At 35.4% G+C, this 18,849-nt stretch overlaps 3 protein-coding genes across 4 annotated transcripts; 2 read left to right on the top strand and 1 right to left on the bottom strand.

Moving 5' to 3' along the window:
* Nucleotides 1-428: 428 nt before the first annotated feature.
* On the bottom strand, nt 429-7,538 carry BckdhA (Branched chain keto acid dehydrogenase E1 subunit alpha). 2 transcript variants are annotated; one of them, XM_073076327.1, is made up of 8 exons: nt 5,095-7,538; nt 3,896-4,164; nt 3,308-3,564; nt 2,780-2,945; nt 2,223-2,426; nt 1,257-1,375; nt 855-1,002; nt 429-578 (listed from the first exon to the last, which is right to left on the bottom strand). In XM_073076327.1, the coding sequence occupies exons 1-8, from the start codon at nt 5,152-5,154 to the stop codon at nt 500-502; spliced, it is 1,302 nt and encodes a 433-aa protein (XP_072932428.1). In that variant the 5' UTR covers nt 5,155-7,538; the 3' UTR covers nt 429-499. The 2 variants fall into 2 exon arrangements, with proteins under 2 accessions (XP_072932428.1, XP_072932429.1); XM_073076328.1 differs by lacking the exon at nt 5,095-7,538 and adding an exon at nt 4,810-5,052.
* A 2,247-nt stretch (nt 7,539-9,785) lies between these two features.
* On the top strand, nt 9,786-13,556 carry LOC140744701 (uncharacterized). Its single transcript, XM_073076326.1, has 4 exons — nt 9,786-9,954; nt 10,050-10,269; nt 11,657-11,737; nt 11,805-13,556. The coding sequence occupies exons 1-4, from the start codon at nt 9,934-9,936 to the stop codon at nt 12,530-12,532; spliced, it is 1,050 nt and encodes a 349-aa protein (XP_072932427.1). The 5' UTR covers nt 9,786-9,933; the 3' UTR covers nt 12,533-13,556.
* A 2,351-nt stretch (nt 13,557-15,907) lies between these two features.
* Nucleotides 15,908-18,796, top strand: LOC140744699 (cyclin-K). The gene is made up of 3 exons (XM_073076323.1): nt 15,908-16,543; nt 16,937-17,123; nt 18,195-18,796. Exons 1-3 carry the CDS (start codon nt 16,029-16,031, stop codon nt 18,720-18,722), a joined length of 1,230 nt encoding a protein of 409 aa, XP_072932424.1. The 5' UTR covers nt 15,908-16,028; the 3' UTR covers nt 18,723-18,796.
* The last annotated feature ends 53 nt before the right edge of the window (nt 18,797-18,849 follow it).

Here is an 18,849-nt window from a genome sequence, read left to right as displayed (position 1 = left end):
ACCTGTCCTGACTTTCTAACCTGAATTCTCTGCTTTTGTTCCACTAACATTATACTTTTTACAACTAGGTGACGCTAGTATCGATTATTTTATTTTCACCAGTATTCTGCTTTCAATAATTCGTTAACGTAACATTAAACACTGAGGAAGGTGGCTATAATATGGTTTTTAGTTTGTTGTAATATATAGTTTTTTTTTTATATATCATTGAGTAATTAAAGTTTGTTATGAAAAGGAAAAAAAATCTCACAAATTAAAAAGATTTGAACCCGACTTTCGGTCGAACCCGATTATCAGACCATATTCTCGTTTCTCGTACTTTTCTCGCGTTCCCGCGAGATTTACTCGAGAATGTGGAGCGGGCTTTACAGTGTAGAGTTGTGCAATGTAATTCGATAAAAAATATTAATAAGTAAAAAATAGTCGAATAAATTATGCATTATTTATTATTATTATGAACATATTTACGAAATTATAGGTTAAATATTTTTTCTAGTTTTTAATCGCTTTGGTGTTGATCTAGGGGATAATGTTCTCCATACTTCTTCAAGTGTTTTTCCATTTGCTGCATTTGTTTCCTGAAAGCAAACATATTGTTTAAATGACCATAGAAATATTCTTAAATTTTGGTTCGACTTAAATAATTTACGAACGAAATTAGGCTAACAATAAAATTTACACATAGTATAAATTTGAACAACTTTGGACCTGTTTTTAATTTTGTACATACATAAAATAATCAAGTATGTATGTATATGAAAACCCACACATGAATTTAAGGGAGTATATTCCTTCTCAATATGTCCCTTTTCTCGTCAGTACCTCAGCCATATGAGAGTATTTATTGTACTTACTGAATATGAGGAGGCATATCATAATATACGTCTTCGAGCATTTCTTTCCAATGCGGCCGTTTCTTTTTCTCTGCTTCTTGCATTGTTTTTAGTACAATATTTCGAGCTTCCTTAGCAAACTCTTTGTCAGTGTCAGTGTTCCAAAGACCTGTAAAATAATAAAAATAAAAATTTGAAACAAATAGGAGTTAATTAATTATTTATTTTTTACATGATTTTTTGCGATTGGAATTATCGGTATATTAACTTCTATATAAGAGTGCAAGAGAAAATTGAAAAACCGGGTAGCTAGCTTTTGTTAGAAAATTTACAGGGGTTGCAACCTCTGAAGGCTAAGATGAATCGCTTTGGAAATGTACTTTACTGTCAGGACCAGGAGAGGTATTTTATATTTTCAAGTACCTTTTTGTTCTAAATAAAGTCTCAATTTTTGGATAGGGCTTTCATCTTTGGTCCATTTCTCAATTTCTTCGACGGGTCTGTACACGCTGCTTTCATCTGAAGTTGAATGGTGTCCTACTCTGTAAATAAAACACCTGATATTAGCATAATATATACAAGTACATCATCATCAACCCATCGTCTATCATCCCACACTGCTGGGCACGGGTCTTCTCTCATAGTGAGAAGGATTAGGCCATAGTCCACCGCGCTATTTAAGTGCGTATTAGTAGACTTCACTTACCTTTGAGATTTTTTTATAAATCTCTCAGGTATGCAAGTTTCCTCACGATGTTTTCCTTCACCGTTTAAGCAAGTGATTTCTAATACACAAATAATTTTGAAAAATCACAGACGTGTGCCTGGGATTTGAACCCTTGATCGAGCGGTTGAGTTTCTATACCACTAGGCTATCACTGATTATAAGTGCTAAACAAGTACATCGTGCTATAATTTAGCACTTGCATGATAATTACAGACAGTACCCAAATGTGCTTCCATAAATGTATGTAAAATTAGCAAAGGATCATCCCTGATACAATTCATTATAGATTTTGCATCAAAATCATCTAAATCTTAAAATTCAAAGCACTTACTGAATGATGTAAAAAAATGACAACGTTTATTGTTAAAATTGAACGACTGCTTTAATTTGTTTGTTTTCACTTCCTCTTCTTAAGAATTATTTAATAATAGAGCAAAGTTATTGAAAAAGTCCCAATTACGTCGTACGAACCGTCCTCATTTACGCACTTCTATCTGGTATGTGTATTGTTACGAATTTAGTACCTGTTATGCGATCAGCGTGTCCGTTATGAAGCCGACAACAATTAGCTTAACCTTGCAAAAGTGGGCATAATATCACCTTACAATGGCAGCGAACATTAGATGCATCATCTAAACTTACATTCAGATCTATCACCTCACCTGTACGACATAGCCTCAATAAGAACAGGCTTGTTGTTCCCAAGAGCGTACTTCCGCGCGCGTTGCACTGCGTTGTACACCGCGAGGGTGTCCGTGCCGTCCACGCGGACCGTGGCAATTCCTAGAGAAGGTCCGCGAGCTGCGATACCATCCCCGCGGTACTGCTCCCTCGTTGGTGTTGAGATCGCGTAGCCGTTGTTTCTGCTGTGAATAAAAGACAGACCTTTAAGTTTTGTTTGTAGGTGAAAACGGAAACTGAATCGTGATTTTTTTGAGGATTCCCTATTTACAATTGATGAAAAAGTATATTTCTAAAATAATCTTGTAGACTTTACGATTAAAACGAGACGAGATTAGCAAAAAAAATTCTTTATCTACAAATAAAACGATTGAGCTAATTCAGTATTATCAACATATTTCTTAGTTGATTACCAATGATTAATAGAAAAGTGTAGATACTTTTTATTTTAAATTAGGTGTATGTAATTCGTATTTGTTCTATCATCATAAATTTCATAATATTGTGTTTGCTTAATCACCATCATCACTTATCATACCATAATAATATAACAGGACAGTCCAACGTAGCAGCGAAGTTGAAAGCGGCGTGGGCGTCTCCCTCAGAAGCGGCGCCGTCCCCGAAGTAGCAGATGACGCAGCGGTCGTTGTCGGGGACGCGCTTCAAGGCGTACGCGGCGCCCACCGCTTGAGGCATTTGAGTAGCTGAAAGTTTGAAAATGTAGCTGTATTCTCGTTTAATAGCCGTATTTTCTGATTGTATTACAGAACAGATGCTATTTATTTCTTACTTTTGCGTAATTTTTGGATTTGGTCTATATACGGTAAATTGCTCAACTTCAGACCCAAGACCACAGCATCTTTATAATTATTATAGTATGTTACATGAAAAATACTTATGCATGGTAAATCGTGTGAGAAATAATTTTTAATGCGCAAATAACAAACAATTAAAGTGTGGGCTTGAGATTCAAACCTTGGATCATCCATAAAATACCATCCATCACCACCATCCATCTAATAATATTGATAGTGTTAAAATTATATTAGCAACATAAATATGTTACCTAAAGGACTAGAAATAGTGACAATATTTCGCTGCTGAGACCCAAAGTGTACAGGCATCTGCCTCCCTTTCCCTGGGTCTTCGTGGTTTCCGTAGCACTGGTTGATCAGCTCCGTCACTGTCATTCCTCTGTACAACAGTACTCCCATTTCCCTGTACTGGGCGAAGACCAGGTCACGAGGGGCCAAAGCTGCTGCGCTGCCGACAGCGATGCCCTCCTCTCCATAGTTGGTCATGTAGAAAGAAATACGGCCTTGTCTGAAATTATAATATGGCAAATTAAGCTATGCTGACGGCAATACAATCATGCTAGTACTTAGTAATTTAATTTTCCCCGAAATTAGGCAAAATTATAACGCAAGTAAAGAAGTTGAAGTTGGTTAAAAGTTGTTCATTGTCTGCTAATCCAAATATGTTATATATTATAATACCTGCATAAGATAATTAAGCTATATATACTAATTAAATAAATAAACAAGTAACTGAAGAAAAAATATGTACCTACTGACCAATCGCGTTGGATAGAGCTTTGTTATATGAAGTTCAAAGATTTTTAAACGATAATTACTTGTCTTGTAATGTAACTCACCTTTGAGACTCATATAATATTTTATCCATATGATTTAGCTGGACCATAGTTTTGTACATATTTAACAGCATCTCATTCTCGATATTGGGTTCCTCGCGTCTATCGATAACTTCTCCATTATTGTCTATTACACGATAGATGGGAATGGGGTCGTAACTATTTTCGTTTAGGAACTTCATTTCGGTGACATAGGGCGCTTTGGCGCCCGGAAACGATGCAAGTTTGCCGCCATTTTGTGAAACATCCGGATTTGTGTGGGTTGAAAGGACCTGAAAAACGATAATATGGAATTTATATCAGTCAAAGTAAGGCACCCAAAACTTAGAAAGCCCATTTTAAACATTCGAATTAGATAATTCTTTCTAATTTATTTATTTCGATGGACCACGCAAAGATTATATGTAAGTACTAAGTAATTAACAGAACCCTAAAATATTGTGTTAGCCATTCTAGTACAAAAAAATCTGGGCATTTCCAGCATTTCTGTGTCGAGATAACTACGTACCTACCTCTGTTAACTTATCTAAATTCAGAAATATTAATCCTCCTACAACCTACACGTGAACTGGAACAAATCAGCCCACAGTTTTATTTGGGTTTCTTGAGTTAGTTTGTTAATAGTTTCTTAAGGATTGACCCAATAAGTACCTATATCTTCGAATTTTGTTAAGAGGGTTATATAGATGATAACCAGAGTAAAAAGTGGAAAATGAAACGTATCTTTTTCTTAAACATAGTTGCTTTATATTAAAATACCATATATCACTTTGAACGGTGAACGGTGTGAATCAATTCAAAGTTATAACAATAAATCAGCCGTTGTCTTCTGACTTTTCGAGCTGATATGATTTTCAACATCAACATTGCGTCACAGAAGCGATTAAAACCTTATCAAGTTTAAATAAAATACCTACTAAATTCTCAGCATTCACAGCCGATTCTTGTTTCACGGGTTTTAATTTGTTTATTACTCTCTGTAATAAATTAAGTAATATGTGTAAAATTAAAGACGTAATCTTTCAAGGACAAATTGGAAACCTAAATTTATCGACAAAAATGCACCGTATTAACCCAAACTTATTTTCCGATTTATATTTGGTAATCCACAAAATGTGTTTTCCATTTTTTATCCGACTATTACCTACCTACTACAAATAATATTGGAGAAAATTTAAGTATTTGTTGAAAAAAAAGCTTACTCTGATTGTTTGTCGTAGAGTATTCAGTCGCACAAAACTAACACCACATTTAAGCGCCATGCTGCCACTGATACTGAGGCCGCCGAGACGACTCGCATACTGCGACTATATTCATTCAAATTATAATGTGTTTACAGCGAATGATTAGCAATTCCGATAAGGAGCGTGGCCTTTTACTTATATGAACGTGCTTAGTAACGAATTCATTCGAATTCATTTCATAAAATGTTTTGCATCGTGCATCACATTGCATCAGTTACACACACTCCTTATTATTATAGTTAATGATAAGGAGTTATTTTCCGATTTAATACAATTGGTTTTTATTTACATAACATTTATATTGAGCGAGTTAGAAAATAACATAAATAAAATAAAATTTATTAGAGACCTAGATACAACAACTAGTTGTCCCTGTAGTTCCGGGACCAGAATAGGGCTGCGGTATCCCCTGCCTTTGTCGTAAGAGGCGAGTAAAGGGGGCTTTCGGGGTAGCGGGCGGCAAAAGTGGGAGCTCGAACAGCCCGGCTAGCGATCCTGGGAAGGACGGCGGTATGTGTGGTCGCGTTGCGCTCCTTTGAAGATTCTGGAGTCCTCTACGCAGCGCCGAGGACGGCCACCGGGCAGGTTTTAGTGTGGTAAAAAATCCCGTGTCGCTCCCACGGCACCGGGTACCTATTGAAGGATTCCCCCTCGAAAAGAACATAAAGAAGAAAAGAAAAGTACAACAACAAATAATAATTAGGTTATTTCCGTCGATGTTATCGTCGAGATACTTTTTCTCATCATTATTCTACGCTGCATTTTGTTCTGTTTCGGTTTGTTATTCACATACCTAAGTACATGATGTTGGGGGAGTAGTGTATGACTGTGGCTAGGCAAATGTTTTAAGGCGTTTTAACTTATCCCCACGGGTTCCAAAACTTGCAACACATCTCTAATGATCTCATATTGGACTCCGATAAGTATCAATTATTCTTATAAATAGAAAAAACTTCTATGTTTTCCAGTCTATTCTATTTTGGCTAATAGGAAACATCCAAAGTGATGGATGAAAATAAGGGAGGGAGAGGGTTAGGGGGTGAAGCCAGATATTAAAAATACTTATATTGATTGAGGTAGCACGCGAGCAAGCAATCCACATTACAGTTATAGCCTAGAGGCTACAGCGACCCGTAGACATCTGTAATCAACTTCTGATAAAACCCTTTTTTGTTGATGAGGGGGAAACCTTCTAATGGTAGCCGACGCCGTGGGAACGACGACGGGTTATGTGGGACTTTTACCGCACTAAAACCTCCCTGTGACTGTCCTCGGCGCTGCGTAGAGAACTGCGAGATGAAGCTATGAAGCTCGCCAACGCTTGTGGAGCGTACGACGGTATGCGGTCAGACCTACCATCGTTCTTCCTGGGGTCGCTATCCGGACGATTAGAGCTTCCACTCTTGCCGCCCGTAACCCCAAAAGCCCCATTTTAGTCGCCTCTTACGACAGGCAGAGGATACCGTAGCCGTGTTCTGGTCCCGGAACTACAGGGTCGTCCTGATAAGACCCACCTTCAATCTGTACAATGCGGCTACTGTCGTCACGGGCTATGTAATCAACCTCCGAGTTGATTAGACTCCTACCTGAGGTTGAAAACACATGCGTTTCTACTCTGGATAACTAACTTGGAAATCTGGTGGTCGAACCACAAAGGATTCTACTGCCTTAAAAAAATCCTACCGAATCGTTCTTACACGAATTTGCCAAAAGTGCTCCCAATCAATAACTTCAAATAAACAAGTGTGACGCATCATCTGACCGCCATTTGGCCAGCGGGATCGTAGGGGCAAAATGTACAATTCTAATATATAAAATTCTCGTGTCACAGTTTTCGTTGCCATACTCCTCCGAAACGGCTTGACCGATTTTGATGAAAATTTTTGTGCTTATCCGGTATCTATGAGAATCGGCCAACATCTATTTTTCATCCCCCTAAGTGATAAGGGTTGTTCACCCTTAACATTTTTTTATTTATATGGCAACACAACGTTTGCCGGGCTAGTAAAAATATCTCGAAAAGTAAGCAATTTACAAATAAAAATGTAAATGGCGATATAAATATATAAAAGATACTTAATTATAGCTCTTTCGATTAAAGAAGATTAAATAATATATTCAATTTATATTAATTTATATACTTCAACTAATTTTTAGTTTGTTCTCTCGATTGGGGCACCGTACGACAGTAGCTTATAAAGTAGTAAGTACTCAAATCGTTTGTGTTTTTGACAGTTTTATAATAAAAGTAAATTAAAATCTTAGTAGAGTAGGAATTAAGTATTATTTTAAATTTATATGAGGTTACGCGAAATGTTGATCAACAAGCCCCGCTCTCCCTGTCTAGCAATGTTCCAGAGCAGCGAAATCTATTACTATCTCTTTCGCACTCGCCATTTTGCTAATAACTTCCACAACAGCTCTACCACAGTATAAGGATATACAGTATTTTATCTTCATACAAACGCACGAAACGCAAGCCACGCCTACTCGCCTCGGGCCGGTACTAACTCGGTACACGAACATTCGTGAATGTGCCACGGTGACGAGCGGGTGATGTGACGGTTTTGTAAGATATTTTGTTGTTTCAAGAATAATATGGCGAAGAAAAGTTATAGATTATATTGTGTTGTTTTTGGTTGCTTCAATTCGTCAATAACACATCCAGATATAACATTTTTTAAACTGCCTGGAAACTCCGAAAGGTAAGACAATTACAATGATTTTTATGTTAATACTAGATACTTAATCTACTAGGTACTACTACTACTAAATTAGATTAGTTTTTAATTAATACAATTTGATATTTTAAAAAAATACGTATGATTGTTGTAATTTTGGTTCAGTAGACAGGTGTCAGAGCTTGTTATTTGAGGTTATCCCTCTTCTGAATTAATAGAATAAAACTATTTCTTCGACCAATTTACAACTTTTATTATTCCCGCGCAAAATAAAACTCGAAACTGTTGATAAACGAAGGGCTTGCTTGCACAACGCACGCGTCGTATTTGTTCGTCGTCGCGCGGCGCAACAAAGGCTTAGGGCGTGGCTTAGCGGCCTTTCGGCATTCGTTTGTACGCGCGATATGCCGCCGAGGGACTATTCTGAATGAGGTAATATAAATATTAGAAAATGAGAATTGATCTTAATTTATTTAGATCAATATTTTATTATCGTTGTATTATTTTAAGATCGTCAAAAATAAGAAACTACCATTTGAAAGGTATTTTCTTGATAGGTCAACACCTTTGTTTACATTTTGGACACCCAATTATGAATCGGAGTATAGATTATAATTAGAGATGCGCCGAATATTCGTTTGGTATTCGGTTTTCGGCGTATTCGGCATCTTTTTTGCTATTTGTATTCGGTCGAATTATTCGGTTTTGGTGCCGAATATATTCGGTTCGAGTAGGTATGTCTATTTTCGTGTATACACGACACGGTACATTACTAAAACACAAAACTTCTTATGTAAGATTTATGTTATATTTTAAGTCAAAGAAATCCTATGACAAATTTAATAACATAAAGCAATTAAACTTCAAATCAACATTTATTTTGAAACCTCAAAAGAACATATTTATTACTTACGAGCTGTGCCCCGCGGTTTCACCCGCGTTAAAACTGTAAATACTCTGAAGTTTTCATGGGATTTAACTTTTTTGCGCTTATCCCTAATTCTTTTTCCAAAATTAATGTAGCCTATGTTACTGTCTATAACATCAGCTAATTGCCAGTGAAAGTCCCATCAAAATCAGTACAGCCATTTTAAAGATTAGCTGGAACAAACCAAAATTGAAATAATATTTTTTTCGTTATAAGTACCGTATTTACCGTATATTTTATATTTCCCTTTTATGTTATATGCTCTTAGTAAAATGTTGTTATTTTGACATTACAAACAGACACTTAAATTTTAATTATTTGTATAGATTCTATAGTTAGTATAGTCAACATTTATTTTAAACCTCAAATCAGTATTTCTTTTTACAACTTAAATCAAAGTTTTAATGAACACAGGTAACTGGCAAATTGACAATAATGGACACTATAAAATAAATATTAGAAGCTGTTTACGCGGCAAAACAATGAATTGGTAAACCGAATAATTCGGCCGAATATCCGGTTCGGTAAAAGTTAAACCGAATAATATTCGGTATTCGGTTATTCGCTGAAACCACTATTCGGCGCATCTCTAATTAAAATTATTATTTAATATTGTAATAAAAATTAAACTAAATTTTGCATAATTTATGTTAATTTATAAGCTATCATGTCGAACATATTTTATATTTTATTGTTGTAACTGTCAAGTACCCAATTATAAAAATAGTTTCTATTACGTAATATATACATATTAAAAAACATAACATGCATTTTCATTCAACACTTTCTATATAATTAACTATAGCATTCATTTGTTTAAATAAAAAAATACAACATTTACAATCAAAAAATTAAAAAGAAAGTAAAGTATGCAGATGTAATTAAAAACTGTAGGCAGGCAGCCCTAACGCGTTACCGTGCCCAGCGCAACCGTAGGTATCTAATTCAAGGTCAGGGCCGAGTTAAATTACTGTATATCCTTATACTGTGGCTCTACAATTCTATGTTTTCTACACAGTACCAGGTGGTACCAGTATCCATTTCAGTATGTCAGTGAGCGGACTTGTGACGCGTGTTTACACATATTTTTACGCAGTTGTTTTACATCAATATTATTAATGTTATGAAAAAAGTTAAGCATTCATTATCTCTATTACGTGGACAACGGATACAAATTACGGCGCTAAAATGCGAAAGTTTAATGTACGAGTAAGTAATTTAAAAATAATAGAGCGTATTAATTATAATAACAATGAGGATATTTGGCGTCGAGAATAGGTACATTTTATACGATTTATTTTTAGATGGACAGCAAATTTCATGTTATTGAGTTCTTGGAACGTCCGTACACAGATCTGGATAAATATATTTGTATCCCAAACTCTTGGATAAGATTACGAGAAGATTGTTCAGCTCTTGTACATTTTCCCATAGAAGAGCTATCTAAAACGAAAAAACTTGCGAAGAGAGAACAATTTTCAAATAATTGGCCGGTTTTTTTGGCTGAAATAAAATATAGTACAGGTAAGTTGTGTTCATCATTGTAAACTATTTTTATTGTGAGGCGCCAGGGTCGGATTTAGGGCAAGCGGGGTAACTGCCTCCACACATAGATTAGTAAAGATACTTCGCCGCCTTGAAATTGAATGAAGCCACAAACGGCTTATTATTAAGTTCTTTTTTTTAATTCTTGACAAATAAAAACATTTTTAGAGAAAATTTATGAATAAATAACTAATACTGCGTAATTTACATAATAAATAAATAATTATTTCAAATATTTTAGGCACATTTTAGCACGGAGACGTGGCAAAACTTTTTTACGCAACTATTTCAATTCTCAAAACTGGGTAGGGTCCGCATTTTTTTATTTTTTTCCATACAGTATTAAGTGTGTGTTTCAGTGTTGAAGTTGAAATAATTTTATTAATTTATTGGCCACTTGTTGGCAGTAAATTAAAAAAAATAAGATTTTTAAAAATTAAGACGGAAAAACTTATTCATTTTAATTCAGAAAATAATAAGAGGCCTTTCATTCTGTGGCGCAAAGGTTATCTTACAATCAAAAAATAAAAATTAATGATCCTATTTTGTTTTTTAATAACTTTTGTACTGAATAAAAAAGTGATTTTGACTAATAGAAATATTTACCCAGGACCTGTAACATTTTTTTGCTAATTAGGAAAGATGATATCTGTTGTCAAGTGTCTTCCACCAGCGTTGACAAACATTTGTGCCCATATTATCATATTTTCCATGACTTTCCTGAAGATTTCCACCGATAACACTTCGTATTTCAGTCGAATACATAATTATGGAGAATATAAGAACTAAGAACTGTGATTGTCTGAGGCTTGTTGCTGTTGTTGAATCATTACATCCACTTAGAGTCACTGTCTGGTGCGGCGTTCATGCGGGAGGAGCGATAGGTATCTTTCGAGGACGCCATCGGCAATACAGTGACTGTTACTGGCGAATTTGATGATCAGGGCTTGATGAACATGTGGTTTCAATAAGATGGTGCAACCGCACACACATCACGAGCCACAATGGATATTGTAAAGGAAACGTTTCCTGGTTGCGTAATCTCCCGTTATCCGTATTATTCAGTACAAAAGTTGTTCAAAAACAAAATAGGATTAATTTTGCGCCATCCTGTATATATGTATATATGGCACGGCACCGGGTACCTTTTGAAGGTTTCCCCCTCGAGAAATAAAAAAACCAAGGTATAAGTAGTACAACTGATCAAAAATAATTATTTTCAAATACTCTTACAACAGTCGGTTTCGTTAGGCCTATATTTTGTACCTTGTACCTATAGGTATTTCTTAAAACTGTTTTTTGTGATTATTTCAAGTTTCAAATGATACTCGACACGGTTTAATATATATAAAACTGTTTTTTACAGATTCCTATACAGACGCCAAAGAGTGTAACAAGAAACTCAATGAAATATCTCCTCAAAATCAAAAAGACACGGTACTCGAAGGTATGTATAGTTCTGTTAACATTTTAGGGACGTTTTTGTTCTTTATTATTTATATATTTTATTTTAGGTATACCATCAACATCCGACAAGAAAGTACTCAATCAACCAAGCCCAGAATCCGAGCACGATCATATATTATTAACTCTTCGCTATGCACAAGTAACGATTAAGCAAACAGCAAAGCGGCTAGCAGAATTGGAGGCTAGCAGAACTGCCAATACTGTTAGTTTGCCAGATCACACTCCGAGAGAGAATACTCCGGGGTCTAGCAATTATTTAGCTGAGAGCAGTAGAACAAACGTATCATCGGATAGACAGGAGCAAATTCTTATTCTACGATCAATATTAAATGCTGGCTTTAGAGAGAATTTAAAGAAACTTCATTCTGATTTTGAAAAGATACATGTATCATTAGAGAATATGTGTCTCGAGATTGTTAAAAACTGCGAGATGATAGCAGAAATTAGGATGGCGGTAGATAATTCCGGCCTAAAATATCAATCATCAAGAAGGCACCTCCCAGAGGTAACAAGGGCCACACAGGGGCCGTTTCGATCGGCTGTACGATTAGTATTAGGTGACAACTACATAGAAATATTGAAACAGTTTCATTCTGGGTGGCAAAGCTACCAAATAACGCTTGAGATTGTGCGCATGGCGTTTGTTAGAAACTGTGAGATCATAGCAGAGTTCATTAAGTTCATAGATGAAGTCGTTGATAGTCCTGATTATGCTCGTACAGTTGAAGGATTAGAAAAGAGCATGATGGAAGGGGAAGTAAACAAAAACAATTAAGATGAAGTAGTAGCTACGTCAAGATTACAAAATAAGATTCAAAAAGGGGAAAATAAAAAGTATGAATGTGATGTGACAGATATTCAGAATAATAATCCATTAAATAAAATCCGTGGTAGTGGTCAGAAGTTTATTTTACCACCAGAATACGATCCTCATGATTCGAGATGGACTTTAAAGTATCCAAAAAAAACTGACAATGTCGTTGAACTCTTACCTAATTCGCGAGTATATGTAAATGCATTTTCACTATACAAGTGTAAAAGCATAGCGAAAGACAGTGCAACTCGTGCACGAATGTTGTTGGTAGAAATTTTCAGCAAGAACGCATTACGTGTATGCTCCCTAACTGGACGTAAACATAATGTGTTTAATGTCGAAGGAACAGGCGTCAGACCTGGTCTGGATAATCATGCAATATCCGTTTTGTATCCGAGCAACATGCGCTTCAACATAAAATGGGTTCATTCGACACACAAAGAATACTTAACAGTCTTCAAAATAAAATACACGATATAAGAAGGAAGTACGAAAAAAAAGTCAACAAAATTATTAACAATTTTCGACATATTGTGCACACATTGTGACAATTTTTGACATATTGTGCACAAGTACACATATTACTCGTCTTCACTAATAATTACTTAAATATTAATGAGAGAGATCTCTTAATAGAGAGATAAGCAAAACCTTGCCAGAGTTCGAAAATGACTATTTATACATCCATTTAGATACCCAACTTTATCACTATACAAGGAGTGTGGCGTACTGTCTGTACGAAAACTTTTTATCTTGAAATTAATTTTAAATCAGCACAAATGAGACTACTAAAAAAATTATACCAACTAAACGCAGGGTCGAGAAAGTACTTACTATAAATAAAGTTAGAACATCTTTTGCGAAGAGGTTTCCACATTATCTAGGTAATCTTATCTACAATAAAATCTTGAAAATCTGTAATATTAAAAACTTAAATTCATACGATCTAAAAAAAGCGTTGACACAAATACTTAGCAATTATAACTATGATGAAACTGAAAGGCTTCTTTCAGTGGTTAATTGACCTGTTTAATCCCCTCAAATACATTAAATGCACATTCTCTCACTCACACACACATACACACAATCACAACTACACACCCTCATAAACACATACACACTACATACACACTACTCACACATACATACTACACACACACACACACTACACACACACAAAGTTGCAGTTGGCTAATCTATAGTAGGTACATATTTAATTTTATAACTTAATGAATCTAAACTATTATGTAAAACCATTAATCTAAATTATATTTAATAAATCAGAAGCAATTTTGCTATGTATAAGTTTATATTAAATTCAATTAATCAGATTATATAGTAACTCAGACACAATTTAGGGAGAGTTCAGTTGCCTATATTACAGGTATTTTTTACCCAGTTTAGGGTAGGGTAGTTTAGTTTACTTAATTATGTTAAATACAATACTTACTATTATATAAATATTACCTCAAGAATATTCAAATATACCTTTGTAATGCTTCATGAAATAAAAAAATAAAAAAAAAATACACAATCCTTAATAAAACAATCAAATTGTAAAATGCTATCAAGAGTTGTAAAACAGAATACTCTAGACGGTACGTCAACTTGGTTTTACGCACACATCTGCGTATGAAAGATACTACAATGCGAACTCTTCAAATTCATGAAGATAAACTAATTACACGACAACGTACATCTTCTAGAGCGAACCCTCGAAGCGAAATTCATTAAATTATATCAAAACGCACGACTGTTTTGTAAAAATATTAGCTGTACGAACGCACTAACCTATGTTTATATGAATATTACACGAAACGTTTCACCGTGTTTTCCCCCCTATTTATATTATAATGCATTTACGTCCCAGTATTACTTATCAATCCTTAGTGTAGATTCTGTGTTTGTAAATGTTTCATTCATAATAAATTTCCCTACTTAAATAATAGACTTAAAAAACGGAACGTACCTACCTCAAAAGCCATAATTTAAACTTTGAACTTAGGTCATAGAACCTAAGTTACTTATCAAAGACTTAGGTTAAGTTTTTTATAATATATTAGTTGTTTATTATTTTTTTCGTATTTCATGTTTAATATTTAATTGAATAAAATATTGATTACGATGATGTGTTTCTAATTTACCCAAACTAATCTTAAGTTCTTTCTTCTTTACTAAAGTTAAACATATAACGATTAGGTACCATAATACATTTCTTTATTACAGATTATTACATGTTATTACTAGGCAAGTATATTATTTTATTAGGTATAAAAGGTTAAGTAGGATTTTTTATACATTGTCGTCAAATTATGCTGATTTTTTAAGCAAAATGAAATCTAACATAGTGCAAATTCTATAAAGCAAATGTAGCGATTTCCCGCTACTCGCTAATCACGCTATCGAAGTTTTTTAAACATCTTGCATATATACAAGCTCTGAACTGAGATAGTCACATATAGCAATACAAGGGATTGGGGATTATTTTATGAGTTACTGTTATAATAAATACAAAAAATACCTTGTCATTTAGTAGGTATTTAATAAAACTAAATAATTTATAGTGGCCCCATAATAACCACGTCGCTTATCAGCAGGAATACCTACGTATAATAGAATCTCAGCTAACAACAACAATTAAGGCGATAAGATAGCAGCTATTATAGTAGAAAAACCCCAAATATTATCTTAAACAGGTCATGTCAACAAAAGGCATTTATGTAAGGTTCAATTTTATACTACGCATTTAGTGCTTATTCACATTGAAGCCGTAGACAAGGTCAAAACACGAATCGCGACATACACGTAACCCTGCTTAAATAAACACGTAGTTCATGATCTCTAAATATGAGTAATACATAGGTATGAGTTAACATGTATATATACATACATACATGTATATACTCTATGGTATGAGTAATACCTATGTATGTTCTGAACGGTTTATGATAAAACATCGATCTTAAACGAATGGATAGGTAGAAATTGATTATTTATTAATAATAATAATATTCGTACATTTACAAACGTTACATTAACGGGTAATGGCGAGATTATGGAGTATAACTGGATGGATGTCATTGATGTATGAATGAATATATATATTGGCAGAAGGTTGCCTTTTCGTATATTCTTAAGATACAAAAATCTTAGTCTTAAATATTTCTATAGACCGTTATCTACGATACTTTTTTATTGCTTACTTATGATACGTGAACATGTATTTACATTGTGGCATTATAATAAATAATTATTGTATTCTTATTTGGATGAATAATATGTAAATTTTTGCCTTCAACTAAGTCAACTATAGGCTTTATAATCTGTGTTTTGTGGCATTGGCACATTGGCAGTGGCAGTGGCAGTGCAGCGATCTGATCTGTCATCAGTTGCAAATAAATGACGGAAGGGTTTAGCTCTAGCCTATTATAATTTTTGTTATAATTTAGCTTTAGTAATGCCTTATTGGTACTACGACAAGAAGGATTTGCAGAATACGCCGTCCTTTCGCGATGGAATTAGTAACGAAGCAGAGACTCGGTACAGGAAGGAAGGCGCAAGGTTTATTATCGACACTGGCTCGAAGATGGACCTAGGTTATAATACAGTGGCGACTGGTGTTGTTTATTTCCACCGTTTCTACATGTTCCACTCTTTTCGCACTTTCCCGAGATACATAACCGGTTGCTGTTGTCTGCTTCTGGCGGGTAAAGTGGAAGAAACTCCAAAGAAATGCAGGGACATAATAAAAATGGCCAAAATGCTGCTAAGTGAAGAAAAGTTTGGTACGTTCGGTGAGGACCCCAAAGAGGAGGTGATGACGCTGGAGAGGATCCTGCTGCAGACGATTAAGTTCGACCTGCAAGTGGAGCACCCGTACGGGTACCTGCTGAAGTACGCCAAGTGCCTGAAGGGTGACAAGAGCAAGCTGCAGAAAATGGTTCAGATGGCGTGGACATTTGTTAACGACAGGTAAAATTCATTATTAATGTTGTTTACGCTTTATCTCCTTCATAATTAACCTATATATTTACTGTATTTACTAGAAAATACAATAAATTACTCTATTAACAACTAAAGTTTTAGCAAATAATTTTATTTAGGCATCATACTTAAATTCCTTGTTCCTAGAAATTCAATAATATACATACAATATAAGTACATTGTTCTTATTAACAGTTTGCAAAATATACTGGTGCATTAAAATTCAACACAATATTAGATAGTATTACCAAGATATAAGTACCAAATACTTATTTTTCTATATTATTAATGCAAAGCAACAATCGCTCCATTAGTTTAAAAAATTAAGCTAATTAAATAATTAATTATGATCTGTATAACTTATTGATATTCTGCTAACAGTTTATGTACAACGTTGTGCCTTCAATGGGAGCCGGAGGTGATTGCGGTGGCTCTCATGTTCCTTGCGGGGAAGCTGAGCAAGTTTGAAGTGGTGGACTGGAACGGGCGCGCGCCCAAACACAACGCCTGGTGGGACATGTTTGTGGAAGACATCACCACTGAGCTACTGGAGGATATATGTCATCAGGTAATGGTTTTTTTTACAGCAGTGATAGCCTACTGGTTAAGATCTCTCGATCGAGGGGTCCGAGGTTCAAAACTCAGGGCACTTGATTAAAAGGTGAAGGAAAACCGTTGTGAGGAAACCTGCATGCTTGAGAGATTTATTAGATTTGATTTATTTAGATTAAAAATGTGAATCTCAGTTATGTGAAGTCTACCAACACATACTTGGCCAGCGTGGTGGACTATGGCCTAATCCTTCTCATTCTGCGAGGAGACCCGTGCCCAGCAGTTGGACAGTAAAAGGGTTTATGATGATGACAAATGCTCTTGTTTAAATAGAATGAATGAGTTGTGGTGAACACTTTCCATCAGGTGGATTGCATGTTCATTTGCTATACTGATTTTATAAATAAAACTAATTTCAATTAAGGTACTTCTCCATCAAAATGAATTTATGAAACATTATCGTATCATATTTTATTATTTTATTTATTTATTGATGAAATTTTCACATATCAATGGTTGCATAGCACCTATTTAGCGATATTGCATTTTTTTATGGGAGAGTGATTTGAAGTTCAAATATTTACAATTGAATTAATTCTATAAATGTAATTTGTTTTAAAATATTTCACTCTTCTGTTAATTTTACTCAATGTTGCTTTTTATCTTTTGCCTTTCAAACTTCGATATAATATTGATAATCTTAACCTTTGAACCAGCCTAACAGTATGAATTGTTAGATAGTTGTTCATTGTTTAGTACTGTTACTCAGTAAGATTAATATCACTATTACAACATAAATGATGCTATTGCAACATAATTTTATATCATAATGGCTATTTTAATGATAAAAATATCAGTGAACTACTGCATTTAACTACATTTAACTATAACTAACTATATAAGATTACTGTGAAAATAAATAATTCTGGAACAGGTAAAACTTACTAATATTTGCTATAATATTTAGTATTAATCAACTCTATCATTTAATTTAATAAGCATAATTATATCTAAGAGTTTTCCATATCATATATGAACTGCACTTCATTAAAACTATATGTACTAATATATTATTTATAATCTGTAGGTGCTGGACTTGTACTCTCCGCAGCCGCAGTCCACGGGCGGGGACTCCCCGCTGACCGCGCCGTCCGCCAAGCCGCCGCCAAAAAACGACAAGAAGCCCTCCGTTACACCGCCCACTTCCGTATCTCCTGTCGCCGCTATCGCTAAGCCCGTCGTCACGCCCGTCAAGAACGGTGCCGAAATTCCTAAGCTAGAGCCGCCGAAAGTGGACATGAGGTTTACTTATCCTGGATACCCGGCCGTCCCGGCGTATCCCCCGGTGTACACAGCTCCGCCGCCAGCCATTCCGTCGCGATTACCGCTTCCCCCGGTCCCGCCGGCGCGGTTGCCGTTACCCCCGGGTCCCCCGCCGCCGATGGGCTACCCTGAACCTCCCCCCGGGCCGCCCACGCGCTTCCCCCCGGTGAACGTGCCGCCACCGAACTTCTTCGGCCCCCTGGCTAGAGGGCCCCCCATGACCCCCCGCGGGCCGATCCCCCCCGGGCCGCCGGGCCCGCCGCCCCCGCGGTCCTACTTCCCGCCCCCGTAACGGAGAGCGTTATTGTAATCAGTAGGTTATAATTTTAATTTTTTACCGAAATATAATTTGTATCGTAAACCGATTATTTTGCCTTTTATTACGTTTGTATTACTGTTTAACAAAATATTGGTGTAGT

Source organism: Epargyreus clarus, unplaced genomic scaffold, assembly GCF_041222505.1.
Source record: "Epargyreus clarus isolate Ecla_fem2 unplaced genomic scaffold, WU_Ecla_fem_2.2 ptg000009l, whole genome shotgun sequence".
NCBI classification, from domain to species: domain Eukaryota; kingdom Metazoa; phylum Arthropoda; class Insecta; order Lepidoptera; family Hesperiidae; genus Epargyreus; species Epargyreus clarus.
This window is presented reverse-complemented; position numbering and strand designations above follow the sequence as displayed.